This window comes from Halichoerus grypus, chromosome 8, assembly GCF_964656455.1.
Source record: "Halichoerus grypus chromosome 8, mHalGry1.hap1.1, whole genome shotgun sequence".
NCBI lineage: Eukaryota > Metazoa > Chordata > Mammalia > Carnivora > Phocidae > Halichoerus > Halichoerus grypus.
The window spans coordinates 63,363,772-63,389,040 of record NC_135719.1 but is presented as its reverse complement, the minus strand read 5'-3'; the positions used below and the strand labels follow the sequence as shown (position 1 = coordinate 63,389,040).

The following is a 25,269-nucleotide window of genomic DNA, read 5'->3' as shown; positions in this document are numbered from 1 at the left end:
TTTAATGACTAATACAGAACAAAAGAGAAATTCCAAAAATAGATTTCAATATACCTGGGAATTTAATAGATGATGAAGGTGGTTAATATCAAATCAGTGAAAAGATAGACTTTTCAATAAATGGTGCTGGAGATTTGGGTACCCACTTGGAAAATACGAAGTGGAACTATATCTCACACCATGCATAAGACAAACCCAAATGGAATAAAGATTAAATGTAAAAAAACAAGAACATAAACAGCCTAGTGGAAAACAGGCAAATCCTTTGTAACTCTAGAGTAAGGACAGGGCTTTCCTATGATTTAAAACCCAGAAGCCGGGCGCCTGGGTGGCTCAGTTGGTTAAGCGACTGCCTTCGGCTCAGGTCATGATCCTGGAGTCCCGGGATCGGGTCCCACATCAGGCTCCCTGCTCGGCGGGGAGTCTGCTTCTCCCTCTGACCCTCCTCTCCTCATGCTCTCTCTCTCTCATTCTCTCTCTCTCTCTCAAATAAATAAATAAAATCTTTAAAAAAATAAAAAAAATAAAAAAAAATAAAACCCAGAAGCCACTTTAAAAAACAAAAACAAAAAACAATAAATTCAACTTATAAACTTAACGCTATTTAAAACATGCACTAGTATATGGCAATAATAATGAGCAAAGACAAAAATAAAAATGAAAGTCTAACAAAATATTTGTAATTCATATTATAAACTAAAGGCCCCTAAATTTTTTTTTAAATCTGGTAAGCGCTTGATGGAGAAATTGATTTTAAAAATACACCAAAAAAAGAAAAAAAATATATCAAGATACCAAAAAAAAAAAAAAGGGCAAAAGATATGATCAGACAAGTTAACAAAAAACCACAAACAGCCCATAAATACATGGAAAGATGCTCAACAGTATATGGAAAGATGCTCAACAATATCAACAACCATTTTCACCTAATTGGCACAAATCCAAAATTCTGAAAACACATGATTTCTGAAGCTATATGGAAAAAGGCACTCTCCACATTATTGTTGAGACTTAAATGGTATAGTCTGCCAATATTATCAAATAACAGAAGTGGCTTTACCTTTTCACTCAGTGGTCCCTTATCTAGGAATTTACTTTATTGCTATACACACACATTTCTAAAAGATATTGCAGCATGTCTATAACAGCAACAAATTACAAACAACTCAAATGTCCATTAATAGGAAGACTACAGAAATCAACAAGTATATCCATACTCCAAACATTAAGAGTTATTTTTAAAAAGTGTGGAAGCCCTCTTGTAATAATATGAAAATGCTTCCAAGATACATTGTTAAGTGATGAAAGCAGAGCACAGAACAGAGTGGATAAAACATAAGATGCATAATTGTATTTACTTAGAACGACATGAAGAAACTCTGGGAAAATATACAAGAAACTACTCAAAGTGGGACAGATATAGGGAAAAGAAGACAAGGGGAGACAGGGTGAAAATGAGATTTTTTTCATCGTATAATCTTTTTCGTCCCTTCTATTTTTCAACCAATTCACAAAATAAAACCATTTTTTAAAATTTAAATTTTTAGATTCTGTCCACTGTTTAAAATTAAGGTTATGACAGAGTACAGAAAGAACCTGTCCAAGTGTTAAAACACTGGTAAAAATATTAAAAATCACAGGTAAAACAGCATGGTACAGATACCAAATTCTGATAAATGGAACAAAATAGGCCAGAAACAGCACCTAAGACATAAGAAATTAGCAAATGAGAGAAAGGAATGGATTACAATTTTAGAACAGCTGGTTAACTACTCTGAAAATCTACATCATTATTATATCATGCATCAAAATAAATCTCAGATAAAAAGTTCTTGCAACATTATGCTATAAAAAGGTAGCGGAGGGGTGCCTGGGTGGCTTAAGCTGGTTAGGCGTCTGCCTTCGGCTCAGGTCATGATCTCAGGTCCTGGGATCGAGCCCCACATCGGGCTCCCTGCTTAGCGGATAACCTGCTTCTCCCTCTCCCTCTGCCCCTCACCCCACTCATTCTCTCTCTCCCCATCTCTCTCTCAAATAAATACATAAAATCTTAAAAAAAAAAAAAAAAAAGAAGGTAGTGGAAAATACAAGTGAATATTTCATTTCTAAAATACTTTTTAAGCCTAAAAACAATCAGAAATTGCAAAGGGTAAAATATTTTGACTTAACAGGAAAAAAGAAGATTCTGCACATCACAAATCAAACACATACTTAAGAATAACAACACACCAAAAGTTGAAAAGACATTGTTCAACATCTGGCTCCAGTTCTTTTGGAATGAAGAGAGATACAAAATAAACAAAACCTAATATACTACATGTATTTGCATAATTTTTGGTTGTTATTTTACTATTCCTCACCAGTTTGGAGGCTCAATAGCTAGATGTATTACTTCCTCTCCAGTGGACTACGGATACCAAAAGTCTAACAAGTTATGATTTCAACATAAAATTTCAGCACTTAACTAAACATTTTGTAGATTTTGTTTATCTCATCTATATAAACAATTCTTGTTTTAGCTCTTTTGTTTCTAATCAAATAAAGCTAGACTGCCTCACATGCCTGCCACAAACAACGACTCATTTTTGCAATAACCATAGGGGAAAGGACATTATTCTGCTTGTTCTCCTGACAGTCTAAGTAATGTTAGGGTGCATCTAACATACTTCATTTCAGGGAAGCAAATGAGCAGGCGAGTATTTGGTCTATTTAATCCATTAGTAACTTACTCTTATTTCAGTTCATCCACAGATCTATTCATATGATACTTTTTTGGGGGGGTAAAATAAATTTATTATTTATTTATTTATTTATTTATTTATTTATTTATTTATTATTATTTATTTGACAGAGAGAGACACAGCGAGAGAGGGAACACAAGCAGGGGGAGTGGGAGAGGGAGAAGCAGGCTCCCCACTGAGCAGGGAGCCTGACGCGGGGCTCGATCCCAGGACCCCGGGATCATGACCTGAGCCGAAGGCAGCCGCTTAACAACTGAGCCACCCATGCGCCCCCATATGATACTTTTAGTACCTTAACTAGATTTAAGGAATCCAGGAAGTCCATCTAAAAACTAAAAAGGAAAAATGCTCATCAACAAACGACTCCCTGATTTCACAGATGACCAATGCAGGAAGAGAGTTACTCAGAATCCGTGGCAGTATGTTAACCTGCTCTGCTGTACGGCAGCTAGATATTGTTCCCCAAGACCAGGAAGCCGTCTAGTCTGGCTACGTTACAGCATGAGGCAGCAATCGCTATGGCCCTGCAACAAGCACAGAGTGCGTAGCTTGTGGTGTTTATGGTCTAGTAAAGACACACGAACAAGGCCGCAGTCCTAAAGTTCAAAGAATCAATATTTATGGCATTAAAATGCTTTTAAATTTTTTTTATGGATAAGAAAAAGTCACAGCAGATGAAACAGGATTGGAGGATATTCTTTTTTAAAAGTATGAAATATCCAAATCTATTTCTTAAATAAAGTAGAAAATAGCACAACATACACACACCTATAATAGCACAATATACACATCACCTATAGTCAAGATTTTGCCATTTTTTTCATTAAATAATAATTTTACTGGCTAAGCCATTTTAAGGTTACAGATATCATGATATTTTATGATGATATAATTCAATATGCATCTCTAAAAATTAAGGACACTGCCCTTCAAGACCACTATACCATTTACAATAATTCAAGTTTCTCCAACCTAATTCAAATTACCTGTGAATTATTTCTTTGTTCAGTCTGTCTTCCACCTCTAGAAAACGTCTGATTTTTTTCCATCCAAGGTTTTTTCTGAGTTGCCTGGCAAGTTACATTGGACCAATTTACACTACCTGTAACCAGTGAGATTTAAAAATATGATTTATTTATGAAAGATGCCAAAACCTAAATTATCCCTTAACTTTGTGTATTGAAAGTCAGTCACTATACATGTAAAACTGGAAATTTCTCTACAGACTTTAAGTGGTATTCCAGTTCTTAGTAATAGAAGTGCCATCTTGCAGAATACCCCAATTTCTCATTTGAGAAATTTTCTAAGTTTTATCAGCCCAACTGTACTTTCAATGTAATGTGAATCTCTTGGAAGATTTCTGATTTTTTTTGCAGTATCAGCAAGCTTCATGCTTAAAAGCAAAACTCTGACATGGACAAAGAAGAAAGTATAGCAAAAACACTATGCAGAAAATAAGTACCTGTACATATAGATGATTCCACATGCTAAAAATAAAAACAAAAAAGACAATTATTTTCTGCTTAAGAGTCAACACCATATGCCTTGCAAAATGTTTCATAACTTAGTCTAGTGTGAAGCATACTTATTTACAATCCTAGAAAAATACTTTTCCATATATATTTTTCATATTAATATACAAAATACATTTTGATCCATTCTATTACTATAGGAATTGTTAATGAAAATAGATACTTGAGCTTTAGAGAAGATACAAAATAATACTGACACAGATGACCGATAAAGAAATCAAAGCAGCGTTACATACATTCATGGTGCTAGAATCGGGATTTCTCAAAGCCCCTGCTGCAGGCTGGTTGTTGCTGTGTTTGGGACTGCAGTAGCCACTATCACTGTCAATGTCGGCTTCACTAGCCCCCTGCTCACTAGAGGATTCAGCAGTAGGGTGGGACGCTCTTCTCCTCCTGCCTTTGGACTTCCAGAGCATTGTGGCAGAGCTCTCCGAGAGAGATTTGTTAGCAATATCTGATGGGAAATCTGTAAAGCAAGGAAGGTGTGACATCTCTTTGTGAGGACCAAACTGATAAATTCTTGTTAAATTATCATTAAGGTCGTAAGAAAATGAAGGTATCTAACTTCGTAAATGGAGAAAACAAGTAAAAATTTTTTGGAGATCATCAAAAAGTAAGATGTTCCTGACAAGTTGGTTTATGACATGTATTTATTATGACAAGAGAATAAAATATTTGTATAAATATTAAAACAAACCACCATTACCCATTTAAGAAAAATAACATCACTAATCCTTTTGAAGTCCACTGCATACCCCGTCCACCACTGCATCCTCTTCCTCCCCCAGAAGTTACCTCCATACGAAATTCTGTGTTTATCATTTCCTCACTTTTTAAAATAGCTTTTTCATGGATTTTTGTATTCCTAAAACATAAATCATGTAATTTTGCAGTTTTTGCTTTATAAAAATGAATTTATACTGTCCATTTTCTTTTGTGACTTGCTTCCTAGTCTGCCCCATTCCCCCAACATTAGTTTTGAGATTCTGATGCATGTAGCTGTAATTCATTAATGTCACTGGAATCTAGAATGCCTGTGTATGATGAACATACCACACAGTATTTATCCTTTGTACCACCAGCTTGGACTGTTCTAGGGTTTTGCATTATTAAATAATACTGCTGTAACCACTCTTACACAGACATTTGAACATATATGTGTGCATGTGGAAGTTTCTTTAAGATAAATACTGCTGGCCTTATGGCATACACATAGTCGACTTTACTCGGTAATGTCAAATCATTTTCAGTCAAACTGTTTAAAACAGTTTATAACCCAACAGCAAGATATAAATATCCACAGTGATCCACATATTCACCAAATACTTGATACTGTCTGCTAGGCTATAATTTTTGCCAATTGTTAGATATAAAAAGATAGCTCATTGTGGGTTTTAATTTGTATTTTCTTGCCTAATAATGAGGTTTGGTATCTTTTCTGATGGTTTTAGCCACTAATGTTTTTCTACTGAGTTGTCTCTTATTTTTGTAGTTCACAAATTATAATCAAAAGACATTAAAAAAAACTCTTATAATGTCCTCCTACCCTAACAAATAACAATTTTCCTTTTTCTGTATTTCCACCCATAATTTTTACACAGCATTAATACAATTTTGAGTTGGGCTATTTTTTTTTTTAAGATTTTATTTATTTATTTGACAGAGAGAGACAGCGAGAGAGGGAACACAAGCAGGGGGAGCTGGAGAGGGAGAAGCAGGCTCCCCGCTGAGCAGGGAACCCGACGCGGGGCTCGATCCCAGGACCCCGGGATCATGACCTGAGCTGAAGGCAGACGTTTAATGACTGAGCCACCCAGGCACCCCGGGCTATTTAATATTATGTATATGTTCTCCATAATTATAATGTGAGAAGGCTCCATATTATTCCACTGAGTGGATGTTCTACACTTCTCTTGACTTGTCACCTGTTACTAAACATTAGGAAGCTTCAGTGTGATACTGCAATTCGGATCTTTCATCAATTAGTCCTTTTTCTTTCTAGGGAAATATATCCATTTTAGATACATTCACAGGGGAAGGACAACAGGGTCAAAGGATTCCTATAGTCCTGCCAAACTGTTTCAGCCCCCTGGTGTGTCCCAGAGCCTGAGAACAAGGTAGGATCATTTTTTTTATTCATTCATATGAATTTTTTATGTCTTCATACTAAAACTTTTTCAGTGATAGGCATAGTAAAAATCTTTTCCAAGTTTCTGGCTCATTCTTCCACTCACTTTTGACAGACAGAATTTACTTCAGAAATAGTTTCCTCCCTGCCGTCATAAAGATATCTGCCTATATTTTCTTCTACAAACAGGTTTTCCCATTTGTCCTTAATGCATGGGTTGTAAATTAGGGAACTGTAATGCTATCTGTGTTATTTTCCACATGTGTTTCCACATACATATGAATCTGTTTCTGGGTCCCCTATTCTAATTTTCATATACTGCATTTTTTGTAAAAGCCTATAGGAAGTAAGATAGTTTAATAGGTCTTGATATTTAGGAAAAAAGCTCTTTTCTTCTCAAATGGTCCTTTTAGAATTAGTTTATCAAGTTCCCATAAAATTCCTGTTAAAATTTTGATTAGAACTGCACTGAATCTACAGACTGACTTTGGGGAAAATGACATTTGCAGTATCAAATCATCCTATATGAACAGGATATTTAGGTTTTGTTTTTTTTTTTAATATCCTACCATAAAGTTAAGATTTTCTGCATAAATGTCTTGTACATCTTTTGTAAAGTTCATTCCCAGAAACTTATATTTTTGTTGCTATTATAAATGGCATCTTTTCTCAAATTTTGTTCGTAACACACTGAAATGCACTTAATTTTTGTATATTATATCTAATCATCTTGTTAAACTCATTAAATACAAGCTTGTGTTCAAGAATAAAAATGTGTTACAAATTCCTTTAAGTTCTAATATTTCATCCTACCTGCGACTGATACCAATTAATCCTCAGAAATTAAAAACAAATTAAACAAAAATATTGATAGAATGTACAATCCTCAGTATCTGAAAACAAACTAAAGAATAAGGATACTGATAAAAGATATTATCTTCTAATCAAATTTTACCTTCACTTTTCATTTTCTTTTTACTTCTATTAAAGCATAGTTGACACACAACGTTACATTAGTTTCAAGTGTACGACACACTGATGCTAAAAGAGCCTATACATTATGCTTTGCTTACAAGTGTAGCTACCATCAGCTACCCCCAACCCTCTGACAACCATCAGTTTTTGTTCTCTGTGTTTATGGGTCTATTTCTGCAGGGTTTGTTTTTTTTTAGATTCCACATATAAGTGAAATCATACATTTTTTGTCTTTCTCCATCTGACTTATTTCACTAAGCATTATAGCTTCTGGATCCATCCATGTTGTTGCCAATGGCAAGATTTTTATCCTTTTTATGGTTGAGTAATATTCCATTGTATATACATACCATATCTTCCTTATCCATTCTCCATTCATTTACCTATGGACACTTGGGACTGCTTCCTTATCTGGGCTACTGTAAATAATGCCGCAATGAACATAGGAGTGAATATATCTTTTCGAATGAGTGTTTTCATTTTTGGGGGGGAGGGGTAAAACACCCAGTAGTAGAATTATTGGATCATTTGGTATTTCTATTTTTAGTTTTTTGAGGAATGCCCACACTGTTTTCCATAGTGGCTGCATCAATTTACATTCCCACTCTCTGAGGGTTCTTTTTTCTCCTCCATCCTCACAACACTTGTTATTTCTTGTCTTTTTGATTCTAGCCACACTAACAGGTGTAAGATGATTATTTTGTTGTGGTTTTGATTTGTATTTCCCTGATGATTAGTGATGTTGAGCATCTTTTCATGTGTCTGCTGGCCATTTGTAGGTCTTCTTTGGAAAAATGTCTCTTCAGGTCCTCTGGCCAATTTAAATTGGATTATCTGGGTTTTTTGATATTGAGTAAATATTTTAGATATTAACCCCTATTGGATATATCATTTGCGAATATCTTCTCCCATTCAGTAGGCTGCCTTTTTGTTTTGCTAATGGATCATCTATTCATTTTCTAATTCTTATGCTTCAGAAGATTGTCTTCGTGGTCACTAAATGAGCAAACTAAAGAAGTAAGGATTTTTAAAAGCAGTCCCAGGGTTTAAAAGCATGTAGAAGTCACTAGGACTAGGAATAACCAAAACAGAAAACTTTGTAATATATTACATTGTGATTCTTTCTATAGCCTCTCCAAGCATTTGTTAGTCCATTAATCTCACTGCTTTATGGCTACAAACTACACACAATGACTGTACTAGCAAGAAGATTGTTTTTTAACGGATTCCCAGATCCTTTCTTACTCCTAATGGATCTAAGCAATTGTAAAAAAACAACTGAACTGATGTCACAAAAGAAAAGGTACAGCCCAAATGAAAGTTTGCACCATCAAATTTATTTTAAGCCAGAGTGGAGACTACAGAGGTTAGGTAAAAAGTAAATGTGCCTTTGTTTGAGCAGATGTAATTCTTGGCCTTCGATCATTAACAAAAATTTTTTTTACTAGCACCAATGACAATGGGTGAGGAGACAGTTACTTACTCTATAGCTATTAAGCTGAGATCAGAGATACAAACTGGAATTTAATGATATAAACTGGAAAATATTAATTTTTATCTATTATTAGGATAAAGCTTACTTATTTAAAGTTTATACAGTCCTCTAAAAAATTCTGGACAAAATGATATCCAACTAGTCCAAAATTTTTCTTGCTTGACAGGATATAGGTGCCACTGACAGGTTTGGTTCAGATCTTTGCTAAAATATGGCACAGAAAACTTGCCAAGTTCTTTCTATAAAGATATTATACAATATTAGAGTATTTTATAAAGGGTTTTAAACTAGTTATAAAAAACATACAATTTTAATTTCTGCCAAAATGAGTCCTCAAATTCTTACAATGTCTGCAATATTCCATCTCTGATTTCTGAACTGCTCCACTACTATACGGGGATAAGGACACCTCAAACCCTCCTCAAAACTGCACATTAGCCAGCAAACAAGTTGGAAGAACATTATGGACATGGACTGCTTTTATCCTTCCTAGAGAACTTCACAAAGTGGCAGGATAAATTAAAGAATGAAGGTCTAGAATCCTGAAAAGTGGTATAGTCTACAATTACAAAGTCAATACATGAAAACAGATAAAAATCAGTGATGTATACATAAACACTCTTGCTTACCAGTTTGCTGTGAAGCATCTACCAGAAGCACAATCTTTGATCGATTATCAGGACCTGCTGCATTTGTCTCTTTCTGAGTAGCTACATTTTTCACCAGTGGCCTTTTGCTTTTTATGTGCTGTTGTAAAAGCTGTTGCTGATTTAAGCACAAAAAATAATAATAATAATAATAATTTAAAATCCTACTCAATGTACTAAATACATATCTACTATAAAACACACCTAAATGTATGCTCTAAATTAGTGGCTTCCAACCCATGGGGAAAGAGGGCTACTGTGTTAGGAATTCATGACATTATCTGCATTTAATTATACGTTAAATGATGTATTATACACCCACATTTTGATACTATTTTTCAAATAACTATTAACACTACTATGACTAATAAAATATTAATTCATTTTAAATTATTACTTGTATTTCATATTTTCTCAATCAATAATTAATAAATGACAGAAGTATAATCATGTCATATAAGGGGCTGTAAATTTTTATTTAGAAGGGTAACAAAAAGGGTAGTAGCTTATCCAAGGGATAAATTTTCCTTTCATGATAGCAAGAAAGTACAAAAACAATTCTGCTTTAGAGCTTGGAAAGAAAATATAAAAAAGCTGATCCTTTCCTTCATTTTTTAAAACAGAAGTATTCATCACTTAAATAGCGATTTATACAACAGAACTCTGAATTTAACTTCCTAAACTGAAGTGCTGGAAATGCACTCTGAGAAATCATGTTTCTTCACCACCTGAAAGTTATATACTACTACCTTACTTCCAATACTTGTTTCTTTACGTTCTCCAGCGGTCCCAAAACAATTTCCCTCGACCCAGTGTTTTCATGAACAAATACTAATAGCTTTTTAAAGCAAACTGTGCTGCATGTTTGTATTTTAATTTGTAAAAAGTATGCCAAAAGACAGCAAAGACTTTTCACTGAAGAAGCTGGGCTAATGGAATCTAGGAAAGCATCAACTCCTTGATGATAGAGCCATAGATGCATTTAAGAAATCACTCTACCTTCCATTAGCTCAAAAGTGCTGAGAAGAAACATGGCTTTTCTTCTTACTTGCTTTGATATTAAGGCCTCAATATAAAAGTAACCTTTTAGTTAAGATATAGTTACGTAGAATAAACCTTAAATCTCTTGTGTTTTCAAGGCCTTCATGTCTCATTTTTTTTTTTACTTAGTCAACAGACTGGTCTTAAGAGTGGTTTCACACATTTATCTTTCATTTTCTTCAGCCCTAGGAGACCCTGTGTTCATATAATATAGTAAAGCAATACATGAGTAACAAAGTGCTATTGCTACTAAAAATTCACAGAATAGCAACAATGAGGTTGAAGGGATTGAATGAATCACAGATGTTGTTCCCCATAATATCTCCTACTGATTTCTGAAGACTGAAATATATGAAGTGCATTAGTCATTCAACACCACTGGCATGGATCCAAACTACCACTTATAAACACTGGTGTCACCATGTGATTTTTTTCACTAAATTAAAATAATCTGGAAATATTTGTGTATTAGAATTAAATAAAACTCTCTGAAGGAACCTGAATATGACTGTAAATCATATCATCGATTAAGAATAAGGCACAATAAAAAACAGGAAAAATTATTTTATAAATGCTCTACCCTTGATTATTTTATAATAGTGAATGAAATGTTTTACAGTAAATTCAGCATCAAGGCTAATCAATACAAGTAACAAACTACTTACACTATTATTAACAACAGAAATATCAAACATAAAAGCCAATCAAAATAAGTCACTTACTTTTGGTACAACTGGTCCTCTGTTACTGTTTCTGCTTCGATGACTGGACAATGGGAAGACCTGTCCAAGCTGATTTGGACGCTCAGTGCACTCTGTGGTTATAGTATTTACAGTATTCGCAGCCTGAAAGGTGTTGGAGTAAGGTGTAGGAAAAGGATGATAGAATCCCATAACTTGGGCACATGGTGCTGGCATCAGCTGATAATATGTATACTCTGTAGAAACAGGCGGCTGAGCAGATATAATGGGGTAGGCAAGGTATGGTCCAGCGGGGTTTGGACTGGGCTGTTGCCATCGTATATCATTGTTATATAACGGAAATTGTCTGTTAAAATCAAATAAAAAAAGAACAAATCTATTGACAAGTCTGAAAGTAATGCTGAAGCAAAACCTCTTAATTCATTTTAATTTAAAGAAGTACAGAACCGTGCCTTCATAATAAAAAGGAGATAAAATTATCACCTTATAAATTTCTTTGCTGTAATCAGAGATTATTATATACATGTAATAACAACTTAAATGACAGTATAAAGGAATTCAACCTGATAGTTCTACTGCATTCCAAAATTTTAAAAGTACATACCATTCTTATTTACAACTCTCTCCTCAACCTCCTCAGGGTACTTCTGCCTAGAAGTTAAACACCTAGCTGCTGGATCTGCACACAAAGGCAGTCCAAAGTTCCCATCCAATGCTAACAACTGTGACGGCCTTCTGCAAAAAGCAGCGTAAGGTGATCCCTGTGTAAGGTGATCATTACAATGGGTGATTTGATTCCTCCACCTCTCGTTCTTCAGCTCAGTCCCAGGGCCTCCTACTCCTCTCCCATACTCCCCGAACCATTTGGCCAAGTCAAGCTCTTTTCCTGGCTCCCCTCCTTGGCAATGGAAGCAGGTTCCTGGTCCAAGGGAAAGAAGAGAAAGAGGTAAGCCTGTCCATTGCCATGCTATCTAATACGGCATTAGAGCCTTTTCTAGTGCATTTCCTATAAAGCATCAGCGAGATTCTTCCTGTCTCAGCAGTCCTTACAGAAGGCTGCTGCAGAAGAATGAGTGGCCATGGGGAGCCGGAGCATCGAGCTTTTCCTCACTACTCCCATAACAAAGCACCATGGAAAAATGTTCACTGCCATAATTAAAAAAAATACTTTTAATCCGCTGGCTGGTTTACTCGCGAATTCTCAAAGATTATTTAGTATGGTAAGAAAAATTGACTGTACTTTACACTTGGCCATTTTGTCAAATACAAAAAAATAGTATTAAATTTGGTTTTTAAGTCGCTTCAAATGTAGCCCTATACAGGTCAAAATTGTTTGACATAATGCTAACCTCAATTGAGAAGGATCCCTTATTCTTTGTCCAATCCCCAAAACTATAGAGTTTTAGAGATTATTAACCTGAATATTTAATATTTCATACAGTAGTTTAGTGGCCTCATATCTCTTACATCAAGAATATCTGAAAGAATGTGCCTTGGCACACTAGTGTGCCACATGATGGCTTATAGGTGTGCAGAAATATTGATTGCCTTTGCCTTCGGGGTGGTTGAGCAGAGGCTAGAGTCCAGCTACCTCATCCATTTGTCCCAGAGTGCTAGAGAAATATAATTTTCTATGTGTGATATTACTTGTAAAAGGCTGAAAGTACTTTTAATAAAGCAGTAACATGAACTACACCAACAAAGTACTAATCACTCAGATAGTCTAAGCAGGGTTAAAAAGGCTATCATGATTATCACAAGTTACACCCTAACCACCAGGTCACACATTATCTGAACTGCAAGCATTTTGCTAAATCACCCTGTGACTACAGCACAGAAGCTAAATTTAAACTAGAATCAGAGTCCCGAAATATATGTTTACCATAAACACTTCAATGTTAAGAACTATCCCTTGGTATTTTCTTCTTATGCCCGACTGTCCTGGAAGTTAAAAGGGTTTCCGTTCACCACTTTCTGAATATTCATTCCTCCCTTGTATCAATTTATTTCAAAGTAAGTTTAATGACTTATTGTAGGAGATACATCCAAAAAACTCCATTTCCTCTTAGAAAGAATGAGAAAATAACCCACGTTAACAATTTTCAAATTTCTACCTCATTTGGTTTTATTTATTTCTCTTAAAAAAGGGAAATGGCTAATGTTTAAAAGTTACAAATGAAGGGGCGCCTGGCTGGCTCAGTTGGTGGAGCATGGGACTCTTAATCTCAAGCTTGTAAATTGAAACCCCATGTTGGCTGTAGAGATTACAAAAAAATAATAATAAATAAACCTAAAAAAAGGAAAAGTTACAAAAGGAAAAAATGAAGAAGTATGCCTTGCCAATTTCTGTATTTTCCTACTCACCCCCCACAAAAAAGAAGGTAATAATAAACAAATTACCTATTGGACTGGTTTTCCTGCACAAATGGATAACAAGTAATCAGGTAGCTGGGAATTGGAGTTGGTTCTACACCAGAAACATTTCCATTATCATTTGGGAGTGCCATCGGGATCATAAATGTATCAGGATTCTTCTTCTGGGGAATAAATGGCTCTACCTCAGCTGAGAGCTTGACATTCTTAAAAGAGATAGTAAAACACACTATTAATAAAGGAGCAAAAAACTTAATACAAATTCACAATTTAACAATGGAAGAGTCGGTGTTTACAAATAGTAATTAGATCTCCTCAGTATTAGAAAACATCCAAAGGAGCAGTAATGTCAAATTAAAATAACTAAATATGATTATTTAGGCAAAGCCATCAAATAAAACAGGGAAACGCTTATCAGAAGTTATTGCATTTTAATGAAATCATTTCTTACGTAACCAAAGCTGTTAAAACAATCAAGAGTACAAGGAAGTCAGACTTGAGACCAAAAATAAAGCTGGTAGTAAGAAATCTAGCTCTTCAGACAAAACAATGCTTTTAACTAATTTTGTTAGGAGGGAAAATCATTAAACAGAGTTCTGAAGGATACTCACTTTATATTTGTTTGACTAGTCTAAAAAATAGTCTATTTCTATCCATTTCAGGAAATTAGATTAGTATGGTTTAGTTAAAAGGAAGGAAAATGTCCAAGATTAATGAAAAAAAAAAAACTTAACATAAGGGCAAGAAACTTTTGCCTCACAGTTAAACTAGGAGAAAAAAAGGAGTACTTCAGTTTCCCAGTAGACAACTTGAGTAAACTAAAGTAATCCAGAGTATGTACTCTCATTTTAGTTTATTTTGTATTTTTTCTTACAAAATATCTACAGAAATTTAAAAGATGTATTTAAAAAACTAAAGTATTTTAGGATGCACATGTGGGTGACAAAACTATAAAGAAAAGTAAATAAGATCTGGGATAAAAGTCAGGACAGGAATTACTCATATGAAATTACTCATGTGAAAGAGAGTTGTGATCACGAGGAGGTACCTGGAGAGCTTCTGAGTGCCTGACAACGTTCTATATCCTAACTTGGGCGATAATTACAAGGCATTCACCTCATAATTCATTTAGCTATACATTGCTTTTATGCAGTTTTCCTTCTGTATTTAACAACAAATTTCTTAAATTTAATTATAAAAAGAAAAAACCTATAGACACATTCTTCAAAGGTAGAATGTTAAAAACCACATAAATACCACAATCTAAAAAGATATTAAACACTTCTTTAAGAAACCAGTAAGTGAAGTGCAATCCAATGTTTCAATCATTCAAATCAATTACCTCAAAGCAATAGTCCTAACTAGAACTTCTGCCCAACAAACCCAGTAGGATGGCATTTATCGGAAGCTCTGAGCAAGGCAGAGTTCCCAGAATAAATGTCAGGCATGTTTCTCACAAGGGTAATCAGTAACAAATGCAAGAAAATCTAAAGACAAAATCTATAAAGACTTGATATGCTCAATAGGATAGCCTTTATTCAGATAAATTATTCTCTAAAAAGAGTCCACTGGAAATATTCAGAATGCTTGTAAAAAAGTGGGGAGAGAGAAGAAATCTGAACTATTTATAGTAGTATTAATTCAATATCCTTCCTACCTGATTAAACTTTGAAATCTACTTTTATACTATTAACCGAATATGAAATAGAGACAGTACTTGCACTTATGAACACAGTATCTGTGAACTCAAACTGGTTTCTTGAATTTGAACCCTGAAGGCAAAACCTCCTTCAAATGCTAATAGTCTAAGTCAGTAATTTTCACTGCGATAGTCAACAGAACTCAAAAATTATTTGTGTAAGATATAAATTATCAATCTAATAAATGTTCCCTCAGGAGGAAATGAGGGGAAAAGGCTGATTTTCAACAATAATGCACAGATAATGGAAACTTGCTTTATATAGTTCATGCATAGGCATAAAAAGAGGAAAAATTTAAGTCACATTTTAACTACACTGAAAATGTAATTTTTAGGATATCTTTGAAAAATCTAAAAAGTCCTTCTGAACATATGAGAACTCTCTGAACAGTTTTATAGATCTGTATTAGAAGGCATTAGCAAGAAATATGATTATATCAAATTTCCATATGAAAAGGAAACAATACTAATATAATTATAAAGAAATAAGATAATTTAAAGATAGTAAGTTTCCTAATATCTCCCCACCAAATAGTACCAACTCATAAATTACTCTGGTAAGAAATTCAAATTCTTGCTCAAGTCAAAAGTTGCAACAAGTTTTTATACTTAGTTTCATTTTACTTTGTAAGAGTTTTATGAACTTAGGCAGCCCACTGTCAAAAAAGTGTCATACATAATTTATAATTGATATCTGTACATATACACAGTATATGCCCTTAAATATAAAAGTTTGTAATGACTTCTATTCTAAGTGCAATTCTAGATATCAGAGTTCAACAATAAAACAAACACTGAAGTGATCCTTTGTTTTTAGCAAAAAAGAGAAGCTGCTGTAGTCAACAGCTGCACAAACAGAAGATGTCACTAGTAGGAACAGACTGGCAAACTTTCTCCTACAGTTACAACTCTCTATGGTCTTAAAAGTTGTTTGTTGTGACTTTGGGGCCTTCAGTATCATACATTAAAATGAAGCATCTGCTATTCTCAGGCCTAAAAACTAAAGATAAATCCCAAACTATTTTTAAAATTCCACATAATAAATCCCATATAGACAATATGTTAAGTAACAAATTCTGGCAATATTTCAATTATATTAGTATAGAAATCAAAGAAAAATGTCCTACATAGTGGACAACAAAACGTAATAAAAAAAATTACACTACTTACTTCATACAATGATATTCCTTAGTTTGAATTTTTTAGTCTACTTTTGACAATATCTACTTTTTTGGAATCAGAAATTTTATATAAAATAAGTCTAAACTACACAAAGTCTAACTATTCCTGTACTACTATTTGCTTAAAAAAAACTATCTACATAGTAAAATTATCTTTATCTTTCAGAAATTATTTCAGAATTTTCCAAATAATGAAAAATCATAATAATCCCAGAAACCTGTACTAGGGGGGAGAAAACATAAGCAGTTTCACATTCTTTTAAATTTAGCATATATTAAAACAAATGTCAATAATAAAACTTCTTTGATGTGAATAATCTAGAAAACCCAAGAATTTATCAGAATATGAAAATATAAAAGCCTTCTTTAAAAGAGCGTATTGAACAAATGCACTCAGATCACTGAGAGCCTATATAAATTCAACAAATATGCACTGAGTACATGTTCTGGAAAGAGTGCTGTACTAAACTGGTTTAGGGAAAATGGGCAAACATTACTACCAAGCACCCAACAGCAGGAAATGCACACTAAACTCTTCTGGGATAGAATCTCCAGAAGAGTGCAAATAATTTTCCCAGATTAAGCAATAGAAAAAAACACCCACTTAAAATCAAAACTGAAGTAGAACATAATAAGGCACTCTCCCACAGTGAAATTTCAGTATGTACCACACACCTACAGAAAAAATATGACCATGGAAACCCTCTACATCCTTTGTATATTAAGGTAATAATACAATATATCAAACATTAAGATATTTTACATCTCATGGCCAAAGAAAAATAAATGTCTTCCGAAGGAAAAAATGACTAATGCTTAAAAGATACTTGCTGGCTGTATTGTTTTTGATTGGAATGACTTATACTGAAAGTAAACACTTGACAAATCAATTGCAGTAGTTATATATATAAGTTTTGCAAGACTTCAGAAAATACTGAGAAAAAAAATCAAAATAATTAACTGAAACTGCCCACTTGATTTACTATTCAAATCTCTTCCTCTTTTCTTAAAATAGATTACACCTAATCCTATTAAAACCTGATGGTACTTTTCTAAAACTTAATACTGGTTTTTGGATTATCTTATTTATTAATTTTGGGTTTTCTATTTCTTTTCCTCTCTTGCTTTGATAGGGTTTTCCTGCTAACTTCTAGCCCTGGACACTTGATTTTTATTTACCTTTTAAAATGTTTAATAATGAAAGTATTTATGACTATGCATTTGCCTCAGAGTATAGCTTCAGCCACATCCCATAGGTTTTCATATGTATTACTTTTTCAATAACCCATAATTCTACTTTTTTATTTCCTCTTGATCAAGGGCTTAGGAAAAATGTCTTTTTAAATTTCCAAAGGTCGGGGTGGCTGGGTGGCTCAGTTGCTTGAGCGTCCAACTCTTGGTTTTGGCTCAGGTCATGGTCTTGGGGTCCTGGGATCCAGCACCACATTGGGCTCCCCGCTCAGCAGGGAGTCTGCTTCCCCTCTCTCTCCCTCTGCCCCGCCCCCCACACTCTCGCCACCAAATGATCTAAAAAAAAAAAAAAAAGTCAAAATTCCAAAGGTTATTTTACTTTCTTTTTGATTACAAAAGTATTATTTTTAAAACCTGTTAAGATAAACCATTTACTTATATTCATTAAGGCCAACTACAAGTATTATTGAATAATAAATGTTTTATAGTAACTTATTCAGAATATATTTAGCTTGCAATACTATTTGAAGTTTATCAATTATTTAAAGAAAAGAATTATAAGCCAGATGATTTTGTATCTTTATCGGTGAACAGCACTTTGCATGAAGTCATATGTATTTGTTCCATGTTTGATTTTCTAAGAGTTAAAGACACTGATGGATCAATAGTTTTGTAAATTGTTTTATTTTATTTTTTATTTTATTTTTTTTTTACATTTTTTATTTTTATAAATATTTTTTATTTAAATTCAATTAACATATAATATTATTGGTTTCAGAGGTACAGGCCTATGATTCATCAGTCTTATTACAATACCCAGTGCTCATTAGATCACATGCCCCTCCTTAATGTCCACTACCCAGTTACCCCATTCCTCCACTCCCCTCCCCTCCAGCAAACCTCAGTTTGTTTCCTATGATTAAGAGTCTCTTACAGTTTGTCTCCTTCTCTGGTTTCGTCTTGTTTTATTTTTTCCTCTCTTCCCCTATGATCTTCTGTTTTGTTTCTAAAATTCCATATATCATGAGATCGTATGATAATTGTCTTTCTCTGATTGACTTATTTCGCTTAGCATAATAACCCTCTAGTTCCATCCACGTCATTGCAAATGGCAAGATTTCATTTTTTAAAAATTTTATTTATTTAATTTATTTATTTGACAGAGAGAGAGAGTGAGAGCACAAGAAGGGGGAGCAGGCAGAGGGACAGGGAGAAGCAGGCTCCCTGCAGAGCAGGGAGCCCGATGCAGGGCTCGATCCCAGGACCCCGGGATCATGACCTCATGACCTGAGTCGAAGGCGGCCGCTTAACCAACTGAGCCACCCAGGTGCTCCAAGATTTCATTTTTTGCTGTGTAATATACATATTACACATCTTCTTTATCCATTCATCTATCAGTGGACATGTAGGCTCTTTCCATAGTTTGGCTATTGTGGACATTGCTGCTATAAACACTGGGGTGCAAGTGCCTCTTCAGATCACTACAGTTATACCTTTGGGCTAAATACCCAGTAGTGCAATTGCTGGGTCATAGGGTAGCTCTACTTTCAACTTTTTGAGGAACCTCCATACTGTTTTCCAGAGAGGCTGCACCAGCTTGCATTCCCACCAACACTGTAGTAGGGTTCCCCTTTCTCCACATCCTCACCAATATCTGTTGTTTCCTGACTTGTTAATTTTAGCGATTCTGACTGGTGTGAGGTGGTATCACATTGTGGTTTTGATTTGTATTTCCCTGATGCCAAGTAAAGAACTTATCTAGGGACGCCTGGGTGGCTCAGTCGGTTAAGCGTCTGCCTTCGGCTCAGGCCATGATCCCAGGGTCCTGGGATTGAGTACCACATCCCACTTCTTGCTCAGCAGGGAGCCTGCTTCTCCCCCTGCCTGTGCTCTCTCTCTCTCTCTGACAAATAAAATCTTTAAATGAACTTATCTAATGTTAACGTTCTAAAAATTAAGCCAATGTTTAAATTAGTTGATAATACAAAAGATACTGTAAACTTCAAGTGTTTTGTCACTTCTAAGGCTATTGTTCATTTTTAAAAAATGTCTCAAAACACTGTCTTAAATTTCCTAAAAATAGAAACATTAAGCCTTTGTGAACAAATAAACTCCATGACTTATTTTTCACATCCCTTTACACCAACTTTCCCCCCCCCCAAGGACAAAAAAAAAGGCATTATACCAAGTAATAACTGTTCTTAGAACATCTAACTCTGGCAATTAAAATTAAATTACTTGTTTTGATTTAATACAGTCTTGCTAAAAGAGAATACCCCTGAGATCCTCTTTTGGTTATAACATTCTTTCAAATAGTCACTACTGCAATTAAGACTATTATCTAGCATGTATTCCAGTAACTTACTTTTTATAATCTTGATCAACATATATACAATTCAACATATATACAATTTATCCTTTTATCAAAGATTTTATTTTTTAAAAGAGCAATATGAATACCTTCAGGCAAAACATGCTTAGATTTTTTTTTTTTAAGTTACACTTGTGCAATACTCCAAGGATTTCAATTAGGTTAACATGAAATGCACAGTTTGTATGAAGTACTGTTTTCTAAAAAAATCAAATTTCTATAAATTGCTAATCACTACAATATTATGAGTAAGTTTTAATGCTGTAGGCATTCCCCAAAATTCTGAATATAAGACAACACTGATTTAAAATGAAAAAACAAACATTTTGTGAGGGAAAATGGAAATCCACATATCACATATATTTTTAGTGACTTTTACCTATCTAAATTCACTTCATTAGTAAATATATAAAAGTGTATTCCAAATAATCTGGAAAAGCCATTACATTACTCTGTGGTATAGTGGAAACAATGAAGAACTTCACAAAGTGGAGAAAGCTCAGTTCTGGCCCCTAATCTACCATTAAATTAATGGTTCTTAGCCTTTTTTCAGTGATAGATTCCTTTGAGAATATGATGAAAATAATGGAGTCTTGCCCCAGAAAAATGCTAATATAAAACGAAGCACACTCCTTCCAGGTCATCCATGGACCCCTGAATTAACTGCCTTCAGCCTGAACAAGGCAAAGCAGCACCACTTTTCTGTATCTCGGTTTCCTGTGAGTATGTAGCAGGTGGGAAGAGAGGGTGGTCAGAATTATTCTCTTACTTAAGGTTAGGCTGAGGAAGAGGCAGGAGGTACCAGAATGAAAAAAGGAAGTAATTCTTCAACGGAAAACCTACATTCATGATTTCTTTCCAATCCTTACATTTCTACAAGGTTTTAATAGGTTGTGGACTTCGGAAAGATGTAGGATGAAAGAGGAATAGGTTCTCTAGTTTAAATAATCTGCTCACAGCACTTGCTGTTAAGATAACCACACACAAATAGCTATGCTAAATAGTTAATTATATTTCCTCTAAGATGAAAGGAACCATAAGTATACATATGGTAGCATTACTGGTTATAGTTCTGGCATCATGAAGGACCTGAGTTTAACCTTTTTATTAGTGACACACATACAAGAAAATTGTTCAAGAAAATCTCCTATTCAATTGTCAGACTTTGAAATTAAAGGCATTTCTGATAGATGCCTTAAAAATTTTTTTTTTCATTAAATTGGATATAGGCTGTATATAGAATACTCTGGGTCACTAGAAAGCCAAGAGGCTCTGATCAATTTTGCTTTGGTAAATCCACGTATTATCTCATAAAACTCATTTGTGTTTTCAAATTCATATTCTCATAATTTTTTTTAATTAAAGCTTTTGTAAAAAAATAAATATACACAACTAGGAATCTGCCTGCTAAAAGAGCCAGATTTCAAAATCAAAATTGCCTCTGACTAGCTACATATATACATATATACAGGAATTTTGAAATCTTGTCTCATTTCCTCAGATACTAATTATCTATTTGTAAAATAGGCAAATCACTAGTCTTTTTCTCCTTCATCTATTTGCCTAGCTCAACACCGAGCAAAGCCTTCAACTGAAGAGAACGCATAGTGAATAAACTTCGATTTCATCAAATTTTAAGTCGTTTCATAGAGGGCTCAAGGATGGAAAATACTAACACTTTGCGGGGGGGGGGGTGGAACAATTATTTTGGATTATTATTTACATTTTCATCATCCCTGCCTCCCAGTAACTACTCGCGTGGATAATAAAGAATTTAATACAATTAAAACCAAAATAGAATACTAATGGAACTACTCTGAATATGAAAACAGTCTCGGAAATGCGTTCATACTTCGGATCCACATTCTTAAAATATAAACTCAATTTTTCAAAAACATTATTTTTTGCAAAATAATTGGACAGAAAGGCAGGGGAAACCCATAGTATTTCATACCTTAAAGGAAACACCTCCCTAAAACCACTGCAAAAAACAATGCTCTGCTCAACGGAACGTTGATCCAAAAAAGCCCATAACCCCCCTGCTCTGTAGTTATCACACATTCTCTGACAGTCTTTCTGGGTGAGAAGCCTTCGAAAGCCTTGCCACCTTGAAAACACATTCCAGAACTAAAGGGGGGAGGGGGCGGGAGGTTACTCGCTGGAAGTTATAAACCCTCCTCTCAGGCAAGCACTGACAACTTGGGAGTCCTCTGGCCCCTAACACCAAACCACAGAGGAGGGGCAAAAACGAGTCCCCAGCCCGGGGGAGGGGGGTAACCAGGGATGGAAAAGCCCCCGTCCCCCGAGGCAGCAACTGGAACAATGCAGGAGTGGGGCGCCGCCAGGCTCTCAGGCGAGGGGAGTCAGCTCCCGCAGGAACCCAAGGGCTCCGGCAGTTCAGGCCCACACTCAGAGACCAGGGCCCGCTCCGGAGGAAGCGGCGACCCCCAGCAGCCGGCCCAGCCGGCCCAGCCCGAGCCCGCGTACCTGGTCAGTGGGGGCTCGGTCCATGGCGCCTGCAGCCGCAACGGGCCTGCGTTAGTCGGTGTGGAAAGCGCCTCGGGCCGCTTTCTCCATGGCCCCCCGCTCGAGTCGAGACAGGGCTCAGGACCTCCGCCCCTATCTGGCTGGCCCCGACACAGAGTCCGGCTACGCCACTGGCCGAGGGGGTGGCTCCAGCCCTGGGAGAAGGAGGAGGCGGTGGCAGCCTCGGGGAGGGATCATCTGGGACGGAAGCCGAGGAGGGCCCAAACAGGCGGCAGGAGTAGTGGAAAATGGCGGCTCGCGGAAGGGAAAGGGGGGAGGGGCCGAGAAGGGGCGTGGGCGGAGTGACAGCAGAAGTCCTGAGCAGGTGGTAGCGGGAGCCTCGGCTGGCTGACCGGGAGGCTGAGGCCAAGTGGAGATTCCTGTAAGCAGGTGCCCCAAGCCACTCTGCGCTTTGAGCCGGACTTAACTGTCCCTTTGGACTGTTAAACTAGGGAGTGTCGGGCCACTTGGGACACAGAACACCCGGGTTCCAGTCTTCAGGGACCTCAGAGACTACTTCATTATTCCAAATCATCCCTTAGTAATGTTGGAAGAGCTTTTAGCTGCCCGCTGTACATAGCGATCCTTCCTTATGTTATCTAGCTAAAGGAAGTCATGTCTATAAAGGAAAATACCACAGAAGGGCCACTGGAGAGAAACTGAGTCAGGAGGTTCCACAAAGGCTTATGGATTAGGTAATTCATTGTCCAGGCGCAGGCTCACCTCCACCCCCACCTCCAGGCTGATCTCGCCTATCTCAGAATCCCTGATTTAACTCAGTCTGTATCACACCAACCAACAGGTAACTACGTACTCTGCTATGTGGCTTTCCTCCCTGTGCTTATTGATTGTTCCTTTTATTATATTATATTATATATATTATATTATATATATTATCCAGTTCATTAGCTCCTCTAGGAAAGAGACTGGGCGCTTGGTAAGCATGGCTGATTCCCTCTGGGCATCTCCTCAGACAAACCTTCCAACAGGTACCTCTTCCCAGAATAGTTCTTGCTTGCTGGTCAGCTCCAGGGTGAAGAAGAAAAATAAAAAGCTATATAAGCTAAATTATACTTAAGTGAAGGAAGGGAATGGAGGTGGCTCCTGTTTGAGGGACTGGAATGGAGATTTACAGCTGGGAAAGAGAATTTTAAGAAGTTTGCTTTGTCATGCTTCAGAAGACATCAGTAAAGACTTGAATTGCCTTTTAGTCTAGGTTGTTATTCTGGTTTTGTTTGAATTGGATTCCAAGAAGAGGCCGGTCTGTGAAACCTCTAACTGTACTTATATTGATACTGTACTTTGACCTGGTAAAAGGAGCTATATTGGGTTAACAAGACTTACATCAAAGCTGGCAGTAGAAACTGTTTATAAGGAGAAGCATTTATATTTGTACACAGAGATCTTTCATTTATTTAGCTTTAACTAAATAAAATATTTTTATTCTCGAATTTTATGTGTTTATGTGCATATGTGTGTGCGTGTGTATGTATGTGTTTGTTTAAATTGTACATGTATGTCTGAATGTTACATACATGAAGAATTCATGCAATGTAGCCCCTATCAATGAATGCAGAATAAATTTAGGTTTGCATAGAAAAGCTAAGCTATTTATATGAAGTAGTTATGTAAACTAACAGATGATCATCCTCCTTCACAATTGAAAGATAAAAAGAATTCTGAATTTTCAGAATGTCTCCCCACTGGTGGTCTCTAACTATAAGACACCCAGATCTAAGTAAAAAGATAATAATAATGCAGTACTAATGTAGTCATAAAAATATCACAGTTCTTGGTCTCCTTCCTGCTTCTAAGGAGTAATCTGAGAAAATTGAAATAGAGGCTCTCTAAGGATCTTTCCAAATCACAGGATTTTTATGACTACGAAATCGTTCTCATTGAGAATCTTCATTGTAGAAGATATTCATTTAAATTTTAAGATCAGAATTATAAGAAATTATATGAACAACAATGTCACAATGCCATTCTTATTTAACACAATCCTAGAAAAGATTACATAGAAATTAGAGTAAAAAATTAAAATATATGAAGAAAAAAAGACATTTGAAAATACTACTTTGTATGGATGAGATGATTGAATTTTAATTAATCATTTCATTGAGCAACAAATATTTAATGTGCCAGGTGCTATGCTAAGTACTGGAGGCACAGCAGTTAACACGACGCTGTGAAAGCAGAAACCATGTTTGTCTTGTGGGCAAGACATACATAGAACAAGAAATTACAGGTAAGCTGCACGTCGTGAAAAAGGAAGTTTAATAGGTTCCGCCATAGTGTGGGATGGAAGGTCAGGGAAGTCATATGTAAGTAAATGGCATCTAAGCAAAGGCTGAAGGGTGAGTAGGAGTTAAGGAAAAGAGGTAAGAGAGTGGTTCCAAGAAAATGGCTGATGTGAGGACCCTGGGGTAAAAGTATCCAGCATCAGTACTTAAACAAGCTCATTCCTTGAGAGTTGAGGATGAGAGGGATAATCCAATAGAGCAAGGCCTCTGACAAAGTAAAACCAGGAGAAGAAATTGGCCGTAGATGGGAGTAGGTACGTGTTGTCCATGATAACGGAAGGAAAGGGAAAAAGGGTAGATATGACTGCAGATACATTTATAAGTTGAAGGAATTCCTGTCTATGGCTTCTATTTTCTTGGGGAGG

General features: G+C 35.7%; 1 protein-coding gene across 1 annotated transcript in view; it reads right to left on the bottom strand.

The window, feature by feature from the left end:
- The window catches only part of SECISBP2L (SECIS binding protein 2 like), a 61,676-nt gene extending 38,831 nt beyond the window's left edge, over positions 1-22,845 (bottom strand). The window contains exons 1-7 of the mRNA XM_036075977.2: positions 22,563-22,845; positions 13,661-13,839; positions 11,282-11,606; positions 9,501-9,636; positions 4,510-4,739; positions 4,204-4,228; positions 3,728-3,843 (exon numbers count right to left, since the gene is read on the bottom strand). Of these exons, the coding sequence (XP_035931870.1) occupies positions 3,728-3,843; positions 4,204-4,228; positions 4,510-4,739; positions 9,501-9,636; positions 11,282-11,606; positions 13,661-13,839; positions 22,563-22,586 (1,035 nt within the window). The 5' untranslated portion in view covers positions 22,587-22,845. The remainder of the gene's footprint in view (positions 1-3,727; positions 3,844-4,203; positions 4,229-4,509; positions 4,740-9,500; positions 9,637-11,281; positions 11,607-13,660; positions 13,840-22,562) is intronic.
- Positions 22,846-25,269: the final 2,424 nt, after the last annotated feature.